Source organism: Leptonychotes weddellii, chromosome 5 (genome assembly GCF_054177405.1).
Source record: "Leptonychotes weddellii isolate Sample4059 chromosome 5, ASM5417740v2, whole genome shotgun sequence".
Lineage (NCBI taxonomy): Eukaryota > Metazoa > Chordata > Mammalia > Carnivora > Phocidae > Leptonychotes > Leptonychotes weddellii.
Window position 1 is genome coordinate 113,443,183 of NC_138373.1, and position 20,950 is coordinate 113,464,132.

General features: G+C 35.4%; 1 protein-coding gene across 2 annotated transcripts in view; it reads left to right on the forward strand.

Moving 5' to 3' along the window:
* Window positions 1-20,950, forward strand: part of MSRB3 (methionine sulfoxide reductase B3) — a 166,154-nt gene that overhangs the window by 23,096 nt on the left and 122,108 nt on the right. For both annotated transcript variants that reach the window (XM_081822004.1, XM_081822005.1), the window contains exon 2: window positions 6,726-6,852. In XM_081822004.1, the coding sequence (XP_081678130.1) occupies window positions 6,726-6,852 (127 nt within the window). The remainder of the gene's footprint in view (window positions 1-6,725; window positions 6,853-20,950) is intronic.

Consider the following 20,950-nt stretch of genomic DNA (forward strand, 5'->3'; position numbering starts at 1 on the left):
AACAGATTGAATGCAAAAGTAGACATGAGAATCCAGTTGTTTTTTTGTTGTTGTTAAGCCAGATATAAAAGAGATTGCAAAAATAAAAACCCATGTTTTGGATAATATAGTTATTTTTCACTAAAAATGTCATTTAAGGGGCGCCTGGGTGACTCAGTTGGTTAAGTGACTGCCTTCGTCTCAGGTATTGATCCTGGAGTCCCAGGATTAAGTCCCGCATCGGGCTCCCTGCTCAGTGGGGAGTCTGCTTCTCCCTCTGACCCTCCCCCCTCTCATGTACTCTCTCTCTCATTCTCGCTCTCTCAAATAAATAAATAAATAAATCTTTAAAAAAATAAAAATAAAAATGTCATTTAAACATATGTATTTTTAATGGAATAAGCAAATACTTTTTAAATTACTCAGTTTTAATTTTCAATATAGTAAATATTGATAGGTATAACCATATAAACAAAAGGCATCTTGAGTCCTGGATAGTTTTTAGGAGTGTAAGGAGATCCTGAGATCAAAAGTTAAAAAATGGCTAACCCCAGAGATACATATTTTTTAAAGAAGTTCTTTATGCAGCTTTTCTTTGGTTCCCAACACTCCCATGTCCCTGCCACTCCCCTCCCCCTAAGTTGGAAGCAATATTTCTTTCCCTGCAATTCCATGTATTTTATTTCTACCTCTATTAAGACATTTGGGGTATGTGTTATATTTCCATCTAGGCTAGTATAGTTTTTGATAACACAGACTATATCTTACATCTTTGCATATTCATCAGCTCTTAATACATTTCTTTCAGTAGGAACTTACATGGATGAACTGAGTAACTTTTATAAATTCCTTATCTTAAAAGTGTGATCTCTAAATGGTTTGGAAGATTGATTTAGAATTTTGAATAACCAGGGTTCTGGCTGTTTCTTCTTTGCTTAACAAAAGGAATGCCCAATTCTAGCTAATGGTCTGTTGGTTGCAAGAAGTAAATGACTAACTGAACAAGTCATTCAACAAACATTAGTTGAACATAAACTGTACCAGGCACTGTGCTGCTAAGAGCAATATTTTTATAGAACTTTATAGTAGACATTTAGATTAGCAGTTCCCAAATGCTGGCCCATGATGAAGTTTCTTCTTTTCATAGTGAAATGAGAAAGACAAAAATAATGAAAAAATTTCCCCACAAAACTAAATATATTCTATTCAAAAGATTATTTTCCTCATTCTTGGTGTTAACAGTCTTTCTTTTCTGATACTATGGTGAGATTAGGGTTTGGGGCTTTTTGTTTTTGTTTTGTCCTTATTTGACACAATTCAAATTTGTCAGCTCTCTGTTGACCCCAGTGGTTATCAGGGGATATTTTACTAGCCTGTGGAAAACTAATGTAGACATTCCTTTGGCATTTATTAGAAAGAGATTTGACCTTTAGGTTTGACACTTTAAATCCACTAGGACGATCAGCTCATTTATTCTGGAGCTAATTATCAACTTTGTGAGGTCTCTGGATTCCCTGTATGTACCATCTTTCTTTGGCAATTTTTTGTTCAACTGCAAGGAAAAAAGTAAAAGGAAATAAAAATAAACTCAAACCAAAAAACCAACAAACTAATTTAGTCAAATTTTTGGATGGCAGAGTTCTGGGGGGAGAAAAGATGGAGAAGTAAACATTTTTGACCAAAATAGGGCATTTAAGATCTTTGGATCTTAAATCAGATTGCATTTTCAACTTACCACCTCTTTATAGGAACTGCTAATTCCTGTGAAAGAACCAACTGGTTTTAGTTCAAATTATCTCCTTTAAGTACCATTAGCAGTTGAGATGGCAAGGTGGGAAATGGTGATCCATGCGATCAGTCATATATGTAGTCACTCTTTCACTCAGTACATCATGGCTATTGGGTGCCAGGTACTAGGATACAAAGATGAGAAAGGTACCGTCTTTCTGCCTAGGAACTGTATAATCTAGAAGAGGGAGACAGAGACATAAGCAATCAGTGCCCTGAAAATTGTTGTAGGGGATGTGATCGCATGCTTGGTCCCTCCGTGGGGACCAGAATGGGAGAGGTTAGGAGTGGTGACAAGGAGAGTAAGGATATGGAATGAAGAAAGACATGGAGGTTTTTCTATGGTCAAAACCATTTGAGAGGCACCAGTTGAGACCAGTTAAGCAGGTATTTACTAGAAAGCCTCTTGAATTCTTTATATTGGGTAGCATTTCTACAACTATTTGACTAGACTTGTTTGAAAGGGTATCTCCTGTTTCTTAGAACAGGGTTTGGGAAACCCTGAAACATGCATTGGGGAATCATCAAAAAGTTTTAATCAGAAAATTAGACAATTATCTAATCAAATTCTTTTTTTTTAAAGATTTTGTTTATTTATTTGACGGAGGGAGACAAAGCAAGAGAGGTAACACAAGCAGGGGGAGTGGGAGAGGGAGAAGCAGGCTCCCCGTGGAGCAGGGAGCCAGATGCAGGACTCGATCCCAGGACTGGGATCATGACCTGAGCCGAAGGCAGATGCCTAACCACCTGAGCCACCCAGGCACCCCAATCTAATTCTATTCTTAATACCTACTGTGTTACTGCTCATTAGGGTTGTTCAGCCAGTGTTTTAAAACACCAGATTATTTCCAAAATGATGTACTAGATATTCTGGGAAATGAAAAAGACGCATAGGACACGTGTCTGGCATTAAAAACATAACATGTTGATTATTTATAAATGTTACTCCGCTATGCAATTATTTGCATCAAATACAAAAGTGAGGAAGTTGAGGATAAATTCGGAGAATTAGAGATTTTCTGAGTGGTTCTCACTCAGGGCTAATTTCTACAGGGTGTTTAATGCTAATTCTTTCCTCAAAGATTGTCAGTCCTCAGATGCATGTGCTTCTCTTGCCTCTTTTTGGACTAAGATGGTTTCTGGCTAGGGTTCTCATCCAAGCGGCTCAGGGAGTGTAAAAGGAAGAAAGCTGCCAAATCAAAACTTGAATTTTTTTTCGGGCCATGGCGGGGGTGTGTAGCTGTTGGGTTTTTTGGCCTCAAAAGTACTATATAATGAACATATTGAAGCTTTGGTGTATTCAAATGGAGTCAATTCTAGGCATCTTTAGGAGATGTCCTCAAGGTGTATCCAAGGAGTTTGGAGAAAAATTTTGAAAGTGAAAGAGAAAGGGAAGTTGCATCTGGTGGAACAGAAAGAGCAAATCTAGAAATCTGAGGGTGTCTCAGACTTTTTTCTTCCTTAGCTCCTTACTTGTTTCACTTAGTGTCAAGGGAGAGAAACGTCAAATAATCTTCTTGAATTAAGTGAATCCTTATTAAATGTTTGTTATCAGTCACTTTATCTAGTAGGGAAACAAAGAGTCAGAGTATTTAGAGTGAGTTGGTCCAGCCTCAGGCTCTTCATTGCCAGTTCTGTCGTGGTCCAGAGCACTGGTCCTGGAGCTCGATGGCCTCTGTTCAAATCTATTAAATCCACGTCAGCAACTCTTGAGAGCTGCTGCTCTGCCCGGGTCCCCCAGGGAGGGAGGAGAGCCTCGCTGGGTGTGACCCAAGGTTTTTCTTCAGCATATTCCATTATCTTGGTACTCAGAGCATATGTCAAGTGAATTCTGTGTTTCTGGCAGGTTATTACACACTGAATTAGTGTGGTGAAATAAAAACTATAATAAAGCTGTACCAGACTCTTAAAAAAACAAACAAACAAATCTGTTGATTATCATTCAGTCCAGTTATGTAAGGGCCCTGGTCCTCGGTGGCTCTAGGATTTTAGTCAAATTACTTAACCTGCCTATGCCTCAGTCTCTACATCTAAAAATGGAAAATGATAGTATGCATCTCATAAGGCCCCCAGGCTTTAAAGAGCTAATAAATTGAAGTGCTTAGAATAGTCTCTGCTACATGCTAAGGGTTTCATCAATAGTTATCCTTAGGATATCTTTATCCTACCATTTTTGTTAGGGTGATAATTTACTGTGGAAACATATCAAAGAGTAGTAAGTTTTGGGGCCTAAAAAAGATTCTGTCTTTGGAGACTAAATAGGATTGAGTGTAAATGGACTGTTAGAAATATCAAATTCATATAATTTTAAAATATTGCAAATATTTGTACATGTAAATAATAATAATAGCTAACATTTGCTGAGCATATACTACGTGCAAGGAGTTGTTCCAAGTACTTTTTACCAATTCATTTATTTTAGAGTTGAGGGAACTGAGGCACTGAGGGGGTAAGCAGTTTGTCCAAGGTAACACAGCTAGTTAGGGGCAGGGCCAGGGTTACCACCCAGGGCATCTGACCCCAGAGCTCACACACATCCACTGTAATAGCCCATCTTTTGTGCAAATATGTTCTGTATTTTAGATCATTTTGTCAAAATGTTTAACTTCATTTACTGCAAACAGAAGTGGAAAACATTAAAAATTGTGTTAAATCATTTCAGCATAAAGGTATTTCTTTTTCTGTTCTAGAGAAGTGTTGCTCTTGGCTTCACATGTTAGAGCCATATTAATAACTGTGATTCTTTTGTTCCACTGATGTATAAGATTATGTGTTGGATTTCACCAAGGTGTCCAGATGCATGCGTCCATTTTTTAGAACTGTTTTTCACTTTACATTTTAGTGACATATTTTCAGAGTAGTGTGCAAGTAATGTCACTTTACATGCATTTTGCAAAATTAGCTGCTTTTTCTGCTACCATTAGGATTAAGGCATTAAAAAAAATAGGGCTATATCAAATCCTAGCCTGTGAAATGTGTGCTTTGCAGGATTTTAAAATAGAGACCATTGTGATGAATCATGCTTTTTGCATTCTTCAGTGTAAAAAGACTAGACTGCTCTAAAATTACCGATCATTTTAGTTGCTGCACTTTCTTGGTGCTAACTAAGTAACACTTTATGGGTTCTTTTAAAGAAAACTGGGCAAAACTAATTTGCCACTAGATGGAGCCCTGGCTATTTGGGTAGAAATAAATGCAAGAGCCTGGACATTAAATCATGCTAGTCATATCATGCTGGAGGGCCCCTGGTATTTGAGGCCCTCAGCTTTTAATTGTAGAATGCATCTTTGTTCTTTGCCTGACCTGCAGAGTGACATCACTCCCTTTCTTCCTGTGTGCTGGCTTTGACACAAGCCAGATGGCTGAGGCCATCGGTAGGCGCGCAGGCCGCCTGGTACAGCAGTTGATGAAACAGAATAGGAAGACGTTTTATGGTCAGCTGTGGGAGCACAATGAGGCTGCAGCTTTGCTAAGTAATTACATTTATCGTGCACACTTTATTCCTCTCAGAGAAGGTCACCAGGAAAAAAAATACATTTTTATTTATAGTGTTGTGAGGTATAGACCTTTGATCTTTTATTAGTCAGTAGTCTGCTCCAAAGGAATGCTCTTTTCCCTGCTCTGCAGTCACTCGTGAAAATGACATGTTTATTTATGTTTAATGGTTCTTTTCAGCTGTGCATTGTGATACTTACCTTCCCTCTTCCTCCCTTTTGTCTCCAGTTAGTAACACAAAAATATTTTAGTTTTGTAGTGAGTTTAGTTTGGAGAAGTCAGAGTTCAGGTATGTTAATACAAGCAGATTTCTGTCAGATATACTCCAGAGTGATTTGGTAAAATATATTACTGTTTATTATGTGTTTGTTCTTTAAGGATGTCAGAAGAGACCAGGAACAGACTTTTATTCTGGGGGGATGAGGGCCAGGAAATGAATAAGACATTCATTTTACATCCATTTTTGGACATGTAGTGATTAAGGTTCACTTATAATGCCAATTTAAAATAAATTATTAAAAGTATTAGCTAGTTTTTTCCATCTTCATTTGAAGTTAATCTTTAGTAATTGAAAGACTGTACAAAACTTTAAGAAAATCCTAACTGAACTTTTCTCTGAAGTTTAACACTCACACAATTTTGAGATTCTTCCATGTAGATTCATTTCCAAAACCTTTGAAAATATTTTTACCCTTTTTAAGGTTAAGTTGTAAATATTATTCACAGAATTGACCTTGAAATTATAAATGATAAAATCAAATTAAAATTCATATTTGCTATGCTTTGCTCAAACTTAACACTTTCTAAAGTGAAGTCTCCTAGTTGTCTGTAGGTTACTTGGTTCTCTATTAAAAAAAAAAAAAGAAGCTAACAAAAGCCATCTCTTAACCTTCCAATATTTTATAGTCTTCTCCAGGGAGGGAGATTTACAAATAATTGCTGGAAGGAGGCAGCATGGTGTAAGGAAAGAACACGGCTTTGCAGTGAGGTATAACAGGGTTTTCTAATCCTTTTTCCACTGGTTATTTGCTTTGTGCCCTTGGACCTTTGAGCCTCGATTTCCTCACATATTATTGGGGGATAAAACCTACCTCATAGGTTTATTGTAAGAATTAAATGATACAATGTGTATATTGGGCCCCAGACAGTTCCTGTCACATGGTACAAACTCACTCCATAAATGCTAATTCTTTTCAAATGTTTTAAACTTCGTCTCTTTTCTGACCTCTTGCAAAATGTGTTCACAGATTACACTTTTATATCATGTGTATTTTATTCATAAGATATAAATAAGTCTGGGTTGAAAGTAAGCTCACCATCTAAAAAATAGGCATTTGAAATTTATTACCACTGTGTGTATGGGTTCAGTTCCAGATAAAACTGTAACCATCAATTGTGCAATGAATGTGTTTAACATTTGTGATGTTTTAATTTGTTTTTGTTTTCTTTTTTCTCCTACTCAGCTCTTGCCCCTGTTCTTTGCCTCTCGTTCTGTTGGTGAAGATATCACAGTGATGTCTGCATTCAACCTGCTGCATTTGGTGACAAAGAGCCAGCCAGCAGCCCTGCGAGCCTGTGGGCTTCCCTCAGGTTGCTGCTTCTTGTCCTGTACCTAGTGAGGGCACTGGTCTGGGGGGGTGTTTCTGGTGCAGGAAATGATACACCAGAATGCTTTGCTAAATTCCGTTTTCTTTCACTTGGGCCCTAATTTGAAGACGGAAATCGGTTATAAATCACCACTCTACTTTGAGTAACATTCATTTCCACAGTCCTTATAACCCTTGGAAACATTGTCCAGTTTCTTTGCTCAGTCTATAATTGTCATTAATATTTCATGATATCTTCTTGTTCTTTAATGCACACTACACATCTGAAAATCATAATGTTCATAAGAGGCTGGCAGTCTTCATAAGAAACTGCCCCAAATCACACAAACAGGATATTCATCTTGTTCAGGATAATGAAAATGCTTTTCATTCCACATGTGGCCATTACTTTGGGAAAGGAAAAATGAAAATGAACAACTTTAGTATAATAAAATTATTTATTATAGTTAAAAAGAAATGATGAAATAAACAAAATCATGTGTCAACTGGTTCTTAATTTAGAACCACTATACTTTTAAAAAATGTGATTATAAGCATGTACACAAGTGAAGCATGTAAGTCCAAAATTTCAGCATGTGACTATAGTGTAAATTTAATATTTTAATTTTATTATGAAAATCACAATGGTCAGATACTTTCTGTGAACATTATTTTCAATATTATTTATATTTTCTATTAATGTACATGTCTCTATTACTATATTGTATAGAGAATTTAATTCCAGCTCATTAAACATTCATTGAATATTAACTCTGTGTGCCAGGCATCGTGTGAAGCAGTGAGGATACAATGATAAACAAGATCAGGCTGATTTCTTTCACTAGCAAAAGGTAGAAATGGCATTGTGTGAGGACCATTGAAACATATGCTGATAGGACTAAAATAAACGGTGTTTATACCTGGGATGTTAGGGGAATTAAGAGAAGGATGGCCCTAGCTCTTGGGTTAGGAGCAAAATTTTTGTAAAGGAGGGAAGGTCTCCGAGGTTTAAAGGAGGACTTTATGGAGGATATAGTTTTTAAGCTGAACCTCAATCTATGAACATCAGTTAGCCAAGGAGTGGGAAGGACAATTCTAGGCTATGGAGTATCAGGGGCAAGACATGAAGGCCTGAAAGAGCAAGGTATGTTCAGTGAGATGCAGGTTATTTAATATGGATAGCGTGGATGGGCGAGGGCAAGTGCAAGAGGCGAGGCAGGAAGGTAGCCCAATCATGAAAGGCCTTATATGATGTTTTAAGGAATTTAAGTCTTGGGGAAGGGAAGCAGGGGAAAGAACATGACTCGATTGGCATTTTGTAGGGATTATTGATTTAGTATGGTGGAAGGTTAGTGCTGGTTCCAGATGTTTCTATGAGAAGGCTGAGGTGGCAGCTTGATTCGAAGGGTAGCTAAGACCTTTGTCTTGAAGCAGTATTTGAGTAGTAAACGTGTTTGTTTGTTTTAAATAGATTTTGTATCTATTTGTGATGACTTGAGAGGCTAATGAAGCTTAATGCATGACTCTTTCAGTTCTTTTGCCTCCCTGAGCCAGCCATGCCCCCGAGTGCCCCCACAGAGAACACTGGAGGAGTTTGAGGCTGGAGGGACTCATGAAATGCTGAGTCTTGGCAGTGGTAATTAAAGTGGGTTTGGAAAGAAGGGGGGTGGGGGAAACTGGGTGGCTCAGTCAGTTAAGTATCCGACTCTTGATTTCAGATCAGGTCATGATCTCAGGGTCTTGAGATCGAGCCCTGTGTCGGGCTCCGCGGTGAGTGGGGAGTCCGCTTGGGATTCTCTCTTTCCCTCTCCCTGTGCCCCTCCCCTGCTCTCTCTCTCTCCCTCTCAAAAACAAATAAACAAAACAAAACAAAAAAAGAAAGAAGGGAGATGGATTTGAGAGATTTTTAGGTTGTAGAACTGACAAGGTTTACCTGCTGAATTGTATATGAGCTTGAGGGAGAACATCAATCAATGTAGTCCCTGTATCATGCGGAACTTTTTCCTAAGTATATACTATATATGACAGTGGGAGTATGAAAGTTATTTAGTTTATACATAACCATGTTTTCCACTGAAAAAGCCCCAAAGTGTGAGAATACCAGTAGTGTTCTGTAACATGAGTTTTCTATACACAGAGGAGCCTAAGTATTTAGAGACACCTTATTAATAAATAAATTAATTAATGGTGTATTCTTTAAGATATTAGAATCATGGAATTGAAGGATTTCATAATGAAATTGTTTAATTGAGGTATAAGTATCTTTAAATTTTGGTATCAAAATGATTCAAAGATAAATTCAACAAAGCGGATAATTCCTAAGCAGTAGCCATTATGCATAGTGCTTAAAAATACAGATTCTGGGGTTTGACTGAATTTGAAGTCTGGTTTTGCTACTTAACTAGCTGTGTACCTTGGCTTCCTTGTTTGTAATATGGGAGTTAATAATAATAGTCACCTGAAAGGTGGCTGTGGGGGTGAAATAGCTTAGGATGTGTTAAGTGCATAGAACAATGGCTGAGATTTAGTAAGCACCATATATAAATGTTCACTGAGTTCACTATAGATCTTTCTTTCTTTCTTTCTTTTCCTTTCTTCCTTTCTTTCTTCCTTTCTTCTATCATCTATCATCTTTGTATTTTCCTAGTACAATAGACTTTTAAGAACATGTATGTCCTATCTTTCATTTAACTATTTTCACTTTAATAGGAACCACAAATGCACTTTCTGTTTGAGAAATAATCATCTCAATCTGTTGTTTATATCTCTTCCTTTTACTTATACATCCTGCCGAACCAGAATTCAAGTCCTATAAATATACATGTTTCTTTTATTCTAACTATCCAGTACTGATGGAAGCCAAAGTGTCTGTCTTTCTGGATTGCAAATCCATTTTAATTTGATAGATGAATTGGCTAGAATAGTATTCCATAATGCCTTAGTCATTAAAGCACCACTTACTTTTTAAAGCATTATGAAAGTCAGTCTTTCCAGCATTTACATACTTTATGACTTGAATATTAGTAAAATCGTTACCATCCATTTATCTAAGAGAATTGTATTCTTAGAAACACAGGAATGTTGAAGAAATTAAGTTCAACAGTAATGAAACAAACTATATTTTGAAAAATAAAAGTGAAGTTGAAGTGGGAATGCTAGTTCCTATTACTTCATATAAGTAGGGAGGGAAGAGGTCAAAATTGGAGATATAGGAAATTAAGGTGAAAAGTCTGGAGTCTTGCTTTAATTTACTGTTCCCTGGTCAAAACCCATTACAGCAAAAAATCTCTGTAAATCAAAAAGATTTCTGCTCCCTTAGCCAGTACCCTACTAATTTCAGGTATTATTCAATACAAAATAATTCCAGAACTAAAAAGTAATTGAAACAGGCTCTTAAAATTGATTATAACTGGATTGACCTGAATGGAGGCCATATCCCAAAAGAGTGACCTATCATTTTTCAGCTTTGACTTCCTTTACTTCTTATTTTTAAATAAAGCATAATTTTAATTTAGAGCTTATTAAGTGCATCTGAGTTATGGTTCACTCATGTTTGTAATTAAAGATAATTTCTTTCTCCCTCAGAATTTTTTCTTAATTTCCTATAACAGTTTCATTTTGTATTAAAAGAGTGCTGGAGTAGGAGTCAGAAAACTAACCACAGCCCTATCATTAACTTGTGTGACCATGAACATGACTGTGAACCTCTTCAGATCTCAGTCTCTTTATCTTTAAAATGAAGAATTCAAATTAGATCATCTATATAGTTCTGAGATTCTGTGATTTTATTAACTGTCGTTTTTACTTTTGGCTCTGGCTTAGTTAAATCTGGAAACTCAGTACTAATTAATGGCTGGGAATTTATAGAAAAATCTGCTAGGTTGTGGTGGGAGGACAGAAATCTTTTCCATGTTTGAACATTAGAATTCCTTACCACTCTATCAAGACTGAAGCATTATCTGAGGAGGGATTAGGAAACACAATTTTATACATAGTTTCAGTGCTTGATAAAAATTAAGTCTAATTGTAGCTTAGACTAGATAGCATGGTAGCTTTCAGCCAAGTGAGAGTATTTGTCTAAATAGTACTAATTACAGTGATAAATTATACTTTTCTCTAACATCATACACATAATATGTGGTTGTTACTTGACTTCATTGGCGTATTTAACAGTCACCATGAATTGAAGAGCCACACGGCGGTTATGTAGTTCGTAAAGATATCATAATATTCTAATGTAGAAATTAGAAGTCTTAGAGATATTTTGCAAATGGTGTTTGCAAGTCATAGAATATCATCTGTATAACTAGAACTCTCCAGAGCTTAGCACAATGCCTGGCACTTAATAAATATTTGTTAAACGAATGAATAAACATTTGGAAAGTTTACATGTAGGTGAAGTGATAGCTATAACAGAGAGTACACATTTATTTGAGACTCTTTTATATGGGAAGATTAAAAGTAAATTTCATGGTTTGGTTGCCTTTTGAATATATTATGAAAAACAGTTTCTTTTCTCTTTTTTCACTTTGTTGCATTTAATACAATACAGTTGATATAGTAGGTATAAAACACATTGTAGCTAAACAAAGAGCAAAAGCGTGGTAACATGGATTCATTGTGTATTATCCATACTTGCTTTTACTTTTTCTCTCAAACGGTTTGAGTTTTAGTGGTAGATAAACTGTTTGAGGAAGAGAATAAGTACATATTATGCTTATTATGAGAATTAAGAATTCTGGCTCTTTTGATCACTTTTCTCTGGAGCACGTTAATGTTTGTTATGCTTTAAATTTTCCATTTGTAAAGAGGAACTACAGCAGACATGCACCAAAGCAACATGCATAAGTAAGAATACTATCCAAGTTAGAGCTGGCAACAGCTCATTAATGGCATCCAATGTTATGTTTATTTACCCTTTTTAAAAAAAGAATTGAGGTCATCAGTATGCTTGCTGTTCATCTACTGCATAGATTGGCTTTCTATGCCAGTTTTATTTTTTAACCTTTTAGGGTTATGAAAAGGTGAATCATCTCCATGATTCTTTGATAAAAGTTATGACTCTCCTCCCCCAGAAAGTACATCTGTGAACCTACACACAATTATTCATATAATCTCATTTTTTTTGTTAGATATCCTGAAACCCTTAAGGGAGGGTTCTTTGACCACAGGTTTAGAACCTGTGTTCTAAACAATATACATGATACCAACATAAAAACTGATTAGAACATAGTATATCTGATTTCTTTATTGATACCACCAATGGAATTCTCTCCCACGTGTTTAGATTAACGCCCGCCATTTTTCAGTTTCACCATTGTCTTACATGCTCATCTTACCTAACTTCTTTGATTATATTAAAAATGCTTAGGGGAGATTTTTTTTTAAAGAAAGAGATATTTAAAAAATAGACATACAAATTTCAACTCACATAATTCACAAAATAATTTGCAATTAATTGAATTGTACCCACTTTTTCCGGTAGATGGCACTAGATTTACGTTCTTTCACAGCATGCAAGTGTACTGATATCATTAGCACATAGGTACATTGTGAAAACTTAAACAAAAGTATGTAAAGAATATCCAGTTAAGAACATATGGATTTACAAACCACAAGTTTTTCTGCTTATATTATGTTCAAACAATATTTGTAAAGTGCAAAACCTTTTTCCATTTTCAATAGGATTCCAAGTCCCTTATGCTTGGACATCTCATCGAAATTGTCTTTCATGTGTAGACTTTCTATAAACTAGAACAAGTTTTCATAAATTAACTTATCTTAAATCCAAATAGCTGATTTAACAGTAATTTATAGCATTATATGCAACTAAATCTTCTTCAGCAGACCACCCAAGAATGAAAGAAAATTTCACATTTTGTTTTGCTGTGTTTCGAATTTTTATAGAATCTTGAAAATGTTATTAGTTTAACATGTTGATTGTTACGCATGAATTAAGATATTTTTGGAAACTAAGAAAAATTATATTTAAAATGTTGATTAATGAGTACTCTGATGCAGCTATATTTTTTCTAAAACAAAATGTTTAGTAGCTCTATGATATAATAAAGTTTTAATGTTAATGTTGAAAACTTGCTGTATGACATCTAATTACCTACCATATGAGTTTTAAAAATTATTTGTGCGCAAGGCTAAATTATTATAGAACAATACATCTGTATGAATAAGGTGTTGGGCATATGGTTTGTTAAATGTGGATTTTGTTAATTTTTTATAAATATGGAATAAATTCTTCATATATACATTAATAATTATAAAATATGTAGCAACATCTAGTAGCAACAGAGAGAAAAATGGGCATGAACAAAAGATAAAACAAATTTTAGTCTGAGAAACTCACTGGTCAACTAATTAACAGTGACTGTAAAGAATATAAAACGTATTCTGAGTTCTGAAAACAAATGATAATCCTGCAGGGTTAGATTATCTAGACAATATGGACTTCTGAGGAATCTTATAAGTAGAGTTATTAGATGTTTATCTATCTAAACATGTTCACAAGAATGTTACCTGTCAGATCATATAGAAGGATTTATTCAAATAAGCCTGAGCCACCTTTTGCTCTCAACAAACATGTTTAATGAAGAAAGGAGGCCTGTATGGCAGTTCACAAAGACTCACTAATATTGAGGCCAGATACTTGATGAATTGTCATTTTCAGTCTTTTCCAATTTGTAGCTTCATCCTAAACATTTTGTTTCAAGGTTAAATTTCTCATTGCTGCTTTTGCTAGATACATTTTAATTTAAAATCCTTTAAAAAAGATTTTACTGAGATGCAATGGCAAATTATTTGTAATTACTTTCTGTGCCTTTGCATTTAAAATCAACCATTTATTTAAAAATTTAAAATTTCCATTCATTTATTTCAATTCCCTATTTTTTTCTTTTTTTACATTTAGTATACTTGCACTTGTATTAGCCACTTAAAATGTATGTCATAAAAAATATACCAGGGAATGACAAAGATATCAGTTATTTAGGTGATTTATAAGAGCTATACATTTATAGAATTTAAATTTATTCAACTACTATGATAAGCATTTCCTTCAACACTAGATATATTTATCATATTCAGCCACATAATTGCAAGCAAAGAATGGAGTGCTAATTTAAATCATTAGATTATTTGAATTTTAAGTAAACAAAGAAAATCCAAAATTCTATAGCTATAGTTTTCAAGATTTTGTTTTGTTGTAGAAGTGCATTTTGACCACAGAATGAGACAGCTGTTCATATTATATTCCATTTTGATTAATATTTTAATGGTTCTTGTTCAAATTTTAGATAACATTGTTTCAGAGCTTACTGTCCTATTACTGGTATTGATGAAGAAACAGATTGGAAGCTTAGTCTGTATTTACTAGCTTGTTTCTACTACCAACTTGCTTTCTGGCCCCATGAATCTGTTTTATGCCTTTTATTCCTGTTCTTCATCTGTAAACTAAGAATGACATAACAATCTTGTCGAATCTTTCACAGTTAGATATAACCCTCAGGTATTAACATTATCTCACATTTCCCAGAAATTTATTCTGTGCCACTTTAAGGGGGAATAAGCTGGAAAGATTATAAAAGGAGGGGATGGGACATTAGATATGTCTGGGAAAGGTGATGGGTTTGATTGGCCAAAATCTATTTCTAATGTAGGAAAATCCGTGGTTCCTGCAAAGTAAGCTCCGAAAAGGCAGAGATTTTTTTTTTTTTTTGCCTCTTTAGTTCACTACTACATCTCAGCAACTAGAATTTTGTCTGTCACATAATAGGTGTTCAGTAAATATTTGTGGAATGAATGAATGGGTGTAAATAAGTAGCATCCTCTTATGTATCAATATAATGCCACATTGTAAATAATGTGGCCTCTGTTTTTAAGGAATGTATATCCTGGTGAGAAAGATGGCCACTTTGGGTCTGAGTCATTTTGTTATCTATAAGATGAAGTTATATACTTGACGGTTTTATGATTCTACGTAAACACTTCCTCCTTTGCTTCCCTATGGTGGGAGGGAGTAAAAGAAGTGAGAAGCACTGTGCTTCTTTCTGCACAGAATGGCAGACTGGTTCTTGGAATAGGATCTGAAGCAATGACAGTTCTTCTGAAGGATATTGAAGGAATGTGTAGATGTAATTAGCAGGAAGTGGTAGGGGTGGGGGATGGCGGCATGGGGGTGGGAATGGACTGTGAGCACATGGGTTAGTAAAAGATAGGCATGTTAAAGCACAACAAAGCATGAGTTCAAGAAAGAAATGTAATGAATGAATAAATTAAAGTAGGAACGCGGCAGACAAGAGAGCCTGGCTCTCATTAACCAGGTGTGTGACCATGTCAAGTAACTTTGTTAGGCCTTGGTTTACTCATGAGAGCTTTGGACTAGAAGTTCCTCATTTCCCAAATTATAACCTGAGGAACACTAATTAATACCCTGTAAAACTGATCCCATTGTCAAATTGAGAAACTGCATACTACCATATTTTATAAATTCTGTTTTTACATTTTATCATCTTGGTAATGAGGACACAGTTTAAACCGTTGTGTGAGAAAATATTGTGTCATTGGCAGCTCTTTTTACTTTTCTAGTGGAGCATAAAATAATCGTGTGTCGAAATACCACATATTTAATAATGCACATCAATATTAAGAAAATCTCTGAGAAGATCTTCATTAAAAAACCCATGTAACCTTGACTTTTCCAATATGGTTTGATTGTGGAAGTTTATTCTTGCCAACCCTCTACCCGCCCCCACCCCCCACCCTCCCAAGAACAACCTGTTAGCATTTTTTTGTTTATTAGAGCCAGTGTTTTATAGATTACATTTTGGGGAATGCTGGATTAGGTAATCTCTCAGTCTTAAATCCAGAGATTTAATGGAATACTAGCTTATAAGAGAAGATTTGAATGTAGAAATCAAGAGAGGATTCAGAATAGTAATCAAAGAAAAAAAAATCTATCATCAATTATTCTTTTTTTTAATTTCGCTGATTTAAAATATTAATGTTGCAATTTTTTTTAAGATTTTATTTTTTTAAGTAATCTCTACACCCAATGTGGGGCTTGAACGTACAACCCTGAGATCAAGAGTCACATGCTCCATCAACTGAGCCAGCCAGGTACCCCTATTGTTGCAGTTTTTAAATTAAATTCCAAGAAACATAGCCAAAGGCATCATTTAGAAAACATCTTTTCAGAAAAAATTTAAATACAAATAATTAAAATGGGGAGTTGAATAAATATTTAAATACAGCATATACTTACTTAGTACTTACTCTTGCCCCAGTACATTGCTAGGTGCTGGGAGTGCAAAGGTAACCAAGATATGTATGTACCCTGTCTTTCAAGGAAATATTGAATAATTCAGGAGAAGCCCTATGCTTTTTCTTTAGTTGTCTGGGTGATAAAGAAAAATGTAAAAATTTTTACTTTTTTTCCTCCAGAATCTTTCAAATTTTTCTGGAACATACAGACTCAAATTTAGCTATTCATTGAGTGGCAATTGCAGGTTTGTTTTCTGCCCATTGTTTTAGAACTAATTTAGATTTTAAATTTGATTTGGGAGATAATGTAATTTTGGAAATTTACAAAGCTGAGCTCTTAGACTATAAATTTTATTTTCTTTCTAGTAAAGTATTCTTAATGTTACATTTAAACCAAATTCTGCATCCCTAAGTGAGGGATCCTATCCTTCCTTTTTGTGGGTGGTTATCCCTCATCTTCCCTCCAGTCTGTGCTCCCAAGGGGGTGAGGCAGGATGGGAGAGCGAGCTATTTTTTGCAAGTCTTTTTGATTGCATGTGAAATGTAGAATAGAAATGAGCCTGTCTGCTTTTAATTTTTTTTTTCTTTCCCTGGATGGGCCATGATGTTCTAGTGAAGACCCATACTAGAAAAAAAAAAAAATTAAAAACAGGGAACTCCAACTTTGTCAGACATTTCACATGCAATCAGATAGACTTGAAGTTAAGTGACTTTCTCTTCCACTACTGTCACTTGATGATGGCAGTGCCTTTAAAAATTCTCTTTTTACTCATATGCTTTGAAAGCAAGAAAATGCTTTTTGCATCAAGACATATTTTAAATATTTCCCTAAACTTAGGCTTTTATGGTCCACATTAATGTAAAAATCACTGCTATTGGTATTTGCATTACATTCTGAAGAGCTGATAAAGTACTCTAGTTCTTTTAGATACTTAAAGAATGTTGATAAAATTATTGCTACACATGACTTCAACAATTAAAAATTTCCTTGTGGCACACAAGTAAAAGAAATGCAAAATGTGGTTTCTATCTAACAGAGTCATTCAGGTGAATGTTTCACCAGGATACATGTAGTGGTAAACCTCTCCACGTCTCCTATCAAGAAAGTCATACCTCCCTACTTACAAGAACTTACTATTAAAGGCTAGAATTTTGAACCATATTAAATAGGCTTTGGATGTTGTGGGAAATAAATGTCCTCTCATTGACTTCCAGTGAGAAAATGCTTGCACGCATTCCCCTTAATATTAAAACTGCCTTATTTCTCAGCTCCGCAATTTCTCCTCTTCCAGATCTAAATCCATAACTTGATCTGGCTGTTCTTACTTTGGTAAGTTAGCCGGTATCACTTACATGGAAGACCATTTGCATTCCCTTCATCAGAACTGGATACTTACCGTCTTGACATTGTACACATTTGATCACACTACATCTCAGCTTTCTAGATGAAATTCTCTTCCCTCTTTGAATCTTCTCTAACCCTCTGAGCCTATAGATGCTCTTTCCACAAATTATGTGAGTTTTCCATATCCCAGTTACAACTGGACCTAGTCAATCTAGATGGGCAAAGTTTGAGAATATTAATGTCTTCAATGTTAATGTTAATGTAATGTTTCATTGATAAAATTTTGCATATACTTTTACTATGTGACTGCACATTGTTTTGATTGCTTTTCTTACATCATTCCTGCTAGAATATGTGCTCTCCTAGGATAGGAACCTTGACTTACTCGTTTTTAACTTTCCAGAGCTCATCATAGTTCTTGATTCACTGTAGATGTTTAATAAGTAGTTGTAGGATGTATGAGTTAATATGAGGCTCAACAGTTTATGTTGTCAAAGAATTTATAATCTGAGAAAATAAAGTGGAAACAACTGAAGACATTTGAGAATAATTGCAAAATGCTATTTTAGCCCATGTAAATAGTACCTCACAGAGTAAATGCACTAGTACTAAGGGTATACAGAAGAAAGGAGTTATCAGAGTAGGGATGAATTTATTTGGGTATGTAGACTTGGAAGGAAAATTTGCTTGCAAGTATTTTCTCAGTTTATCTATTCAAACCTTCAGTATGGAAACCAGAGACCAATTTTATCATTCAACTATGCTCCACTAAAACATATGGTCTTGTTTAATTCAAAAAGTTTAAAATGGTATGTTGCCTTGGCATGCTTCTAATGTCCACTGATGTTAATTAGAACTCTGTGCATACATCAATAGAATATAACTGAAACCGATCTGTACAACTGTCTTATGGTGAATAGAAAAACTCACCAAAGTAAAAACAGCCAGGATCAAGTTATGGATTTAGATTTGGAAGAGGAGAAATTGCGGAGCTGCGAAATGGGATATCATGAAATGGGATAATTACTATGACAAAGATATGATTTTTCTCACATATAGAAAAGAAAAAAAGTGTTTAGGAAGAAACAATTGTCTTGCTTTCTGGTTTCTAAGACCTGGAGTTTTATTTTCTTTGTGTTATATTTAGGACTTGGGGGATGAATGAAATGAAACTGAACGTAAATGTAAAAACTAAGAATGTTTTTAAAACATGGAAACCAGGTTGAGGTACAAATTTTAAACTTTCTTTAGTTATGGATATTCCCTGACATCACCTACAAGAGCACTCTGCAGGGAAGAGTGACTGGCTTGTTCCAGAAGGGTAAAAACATCATTTGGCCAAAGGATTTTGCTCTCTGGGTCCATCAAAAATTTATCACTGAAAAACATCTATTGAGTATCCTCTTACACGTGACTCCAGGTTGGGAATGATAATCCGTAGTCTGAAAGGGATGACATTAATTACACAGAGCAAGTTAGCAGGGACTGCCCTCTGATTCTGGGTTCAAAGTTCAGCCAGTCAGATACTCTCTGAGAGCTATTTTGAGGATAGAACATTGCTAAAAGGATATTCCCTAACATTTCTCTTGGGAGTTAAAAAGTAATGCCAGACAATGTCTGTACTAAGATATATAATTATAAATTTCCTGGTTTAAAAACCTATTCTTCGCATGTTTAAATTGTTGCTTTCTGCCCCATTCACGTTCAGGTTTTGGCACGCGTGTGGCAGTTCCCTGTCTCCGTCTCTACCACTGGAGCGTGAACTTAGTGTACTCATCTCTTGCATTGGCCATATCCTCTCTGTGCTTAGAAAGCACCTCTTCTGGATATCAGTACAACCAACTTCCTCTCTAGCTTCAAGGCTTTGTCCAATGTTGCCTTCTCAGTGAGCCCTACTTTGACCATATTTAAGGTTACAGCCCTTAACTTCTGGCATTCCAAATCTTCTTTGCTCTGCTCAGTTTTGCCTTTTTCCTTCCTGTGTACTTATTCCCTTCTAAGGGGTTACCTAATTTACTTACTTATTTTCATTGTGTTCTTTCTGTCTTCCCCCACCGCGGCTGCTTTCGCAGGAGCTCCATGAAAGCAGGATCTTTGTTTTACTTGTATATCCTAAGTACTTAGAATAATGCAGCATATAATAGGTACTCAATAATTACTTGAAGGAATGAATGACTATATTTCACTTAGCACAGTACCTGGCACTCTGTAAACCTTCAACACTTTTGTTGCCTTTAGAAAACAGTAAGAAAAAAATGTTGGATCAGTGGTCCTGTAAGTAAGCCCTGCAACCCTAGTCTCATGGAAGCCACAGTATTGAGGCAAAAGTGTCATGACATCTTAGATTGCATGTTAATCTTGGGAATGTTTTTCCTATGTAGGTCTACTTTGAGAGAAAAATCAGAATTGGGTATGCTTCTACAGGCATGAAAGCTTTTCTTCCTCGTGCTTGGCATTTTTTTTTTTCAAACCTTTATTGAATTACTGGAATGCAAAACAAACAAACATATATGAAAAAATGGTTCATGGAATATATTTTACATGCTATTCTAAAAATGGACTAGATTTGGCTTTTATAAATGCCCACTTATTTAGAAATTTCTAACACTATCATATCTGGATAGTGTTCAGCTTTCCAATATGACAGACTAATAACCAAATGAAAATTCAAAGTGGTAATGAAAATTCAAGTATACCACTTTGAAATATAGTAGCAAGCTATTTCAACATGAATTTTACTGTTTAAACCCACTAAACTCGAAGCAAAACAAGATGGTTTTGTCATCTTTTATTTATTTATTACCTTGGGAAAATATTTAATAGTTTCAGTTTTTTCTGATCCTAGAACCAAAACTAAAGTTATGGGATCTTTAGGTCTTGTTTTGTTTTGATTTTTCACAATGAAATGTAAGATTTATGACTTAAAAGTGTTCTAAGACTTAGGTAACAGATCTGATTTACTTCTTAACAGGAAGTTAAAAAGCCTTTCAACGTTTTATAGACTTTGTGAGAATCCCATTTGAACCTTGTCACTGACCCTCTGTTGAAGGAATGAACACAGGGAAAACAGACATTGGCCAGCAGACAAATGTATTCATTTTTCTGGATGTACTGTGGCAATTATTACTCTTCTCCTTTATTATCTTAAGTTGTTAGCAATAGTTCTTTTTTTTTTTTAAAGATTTTATTTATTTATTTGATAGAGAGACAGTGAGAGAGGGAACACAAGCAGTGGGAGTGGGAGAGGGAGAAGCAGGCTTCCCGCGGAGCAGAGAGCCCGATGCGGGGCTCGATGCCAGGACCCTGGGAACATGACCTGAGCCGAAGGCAGACGCTTAACGACTGAGCCACCCAGGCGCCCCATTAGCAATAGTTCTTGAGCTAAAAGTTATTGCATAATTTAAGAAGAAAGAAGAAAGCTCTAGCATAATTTGTCCTCAGAATATATAATGACTATGGGCTTTACAGTCAGATAGCCCTGGGT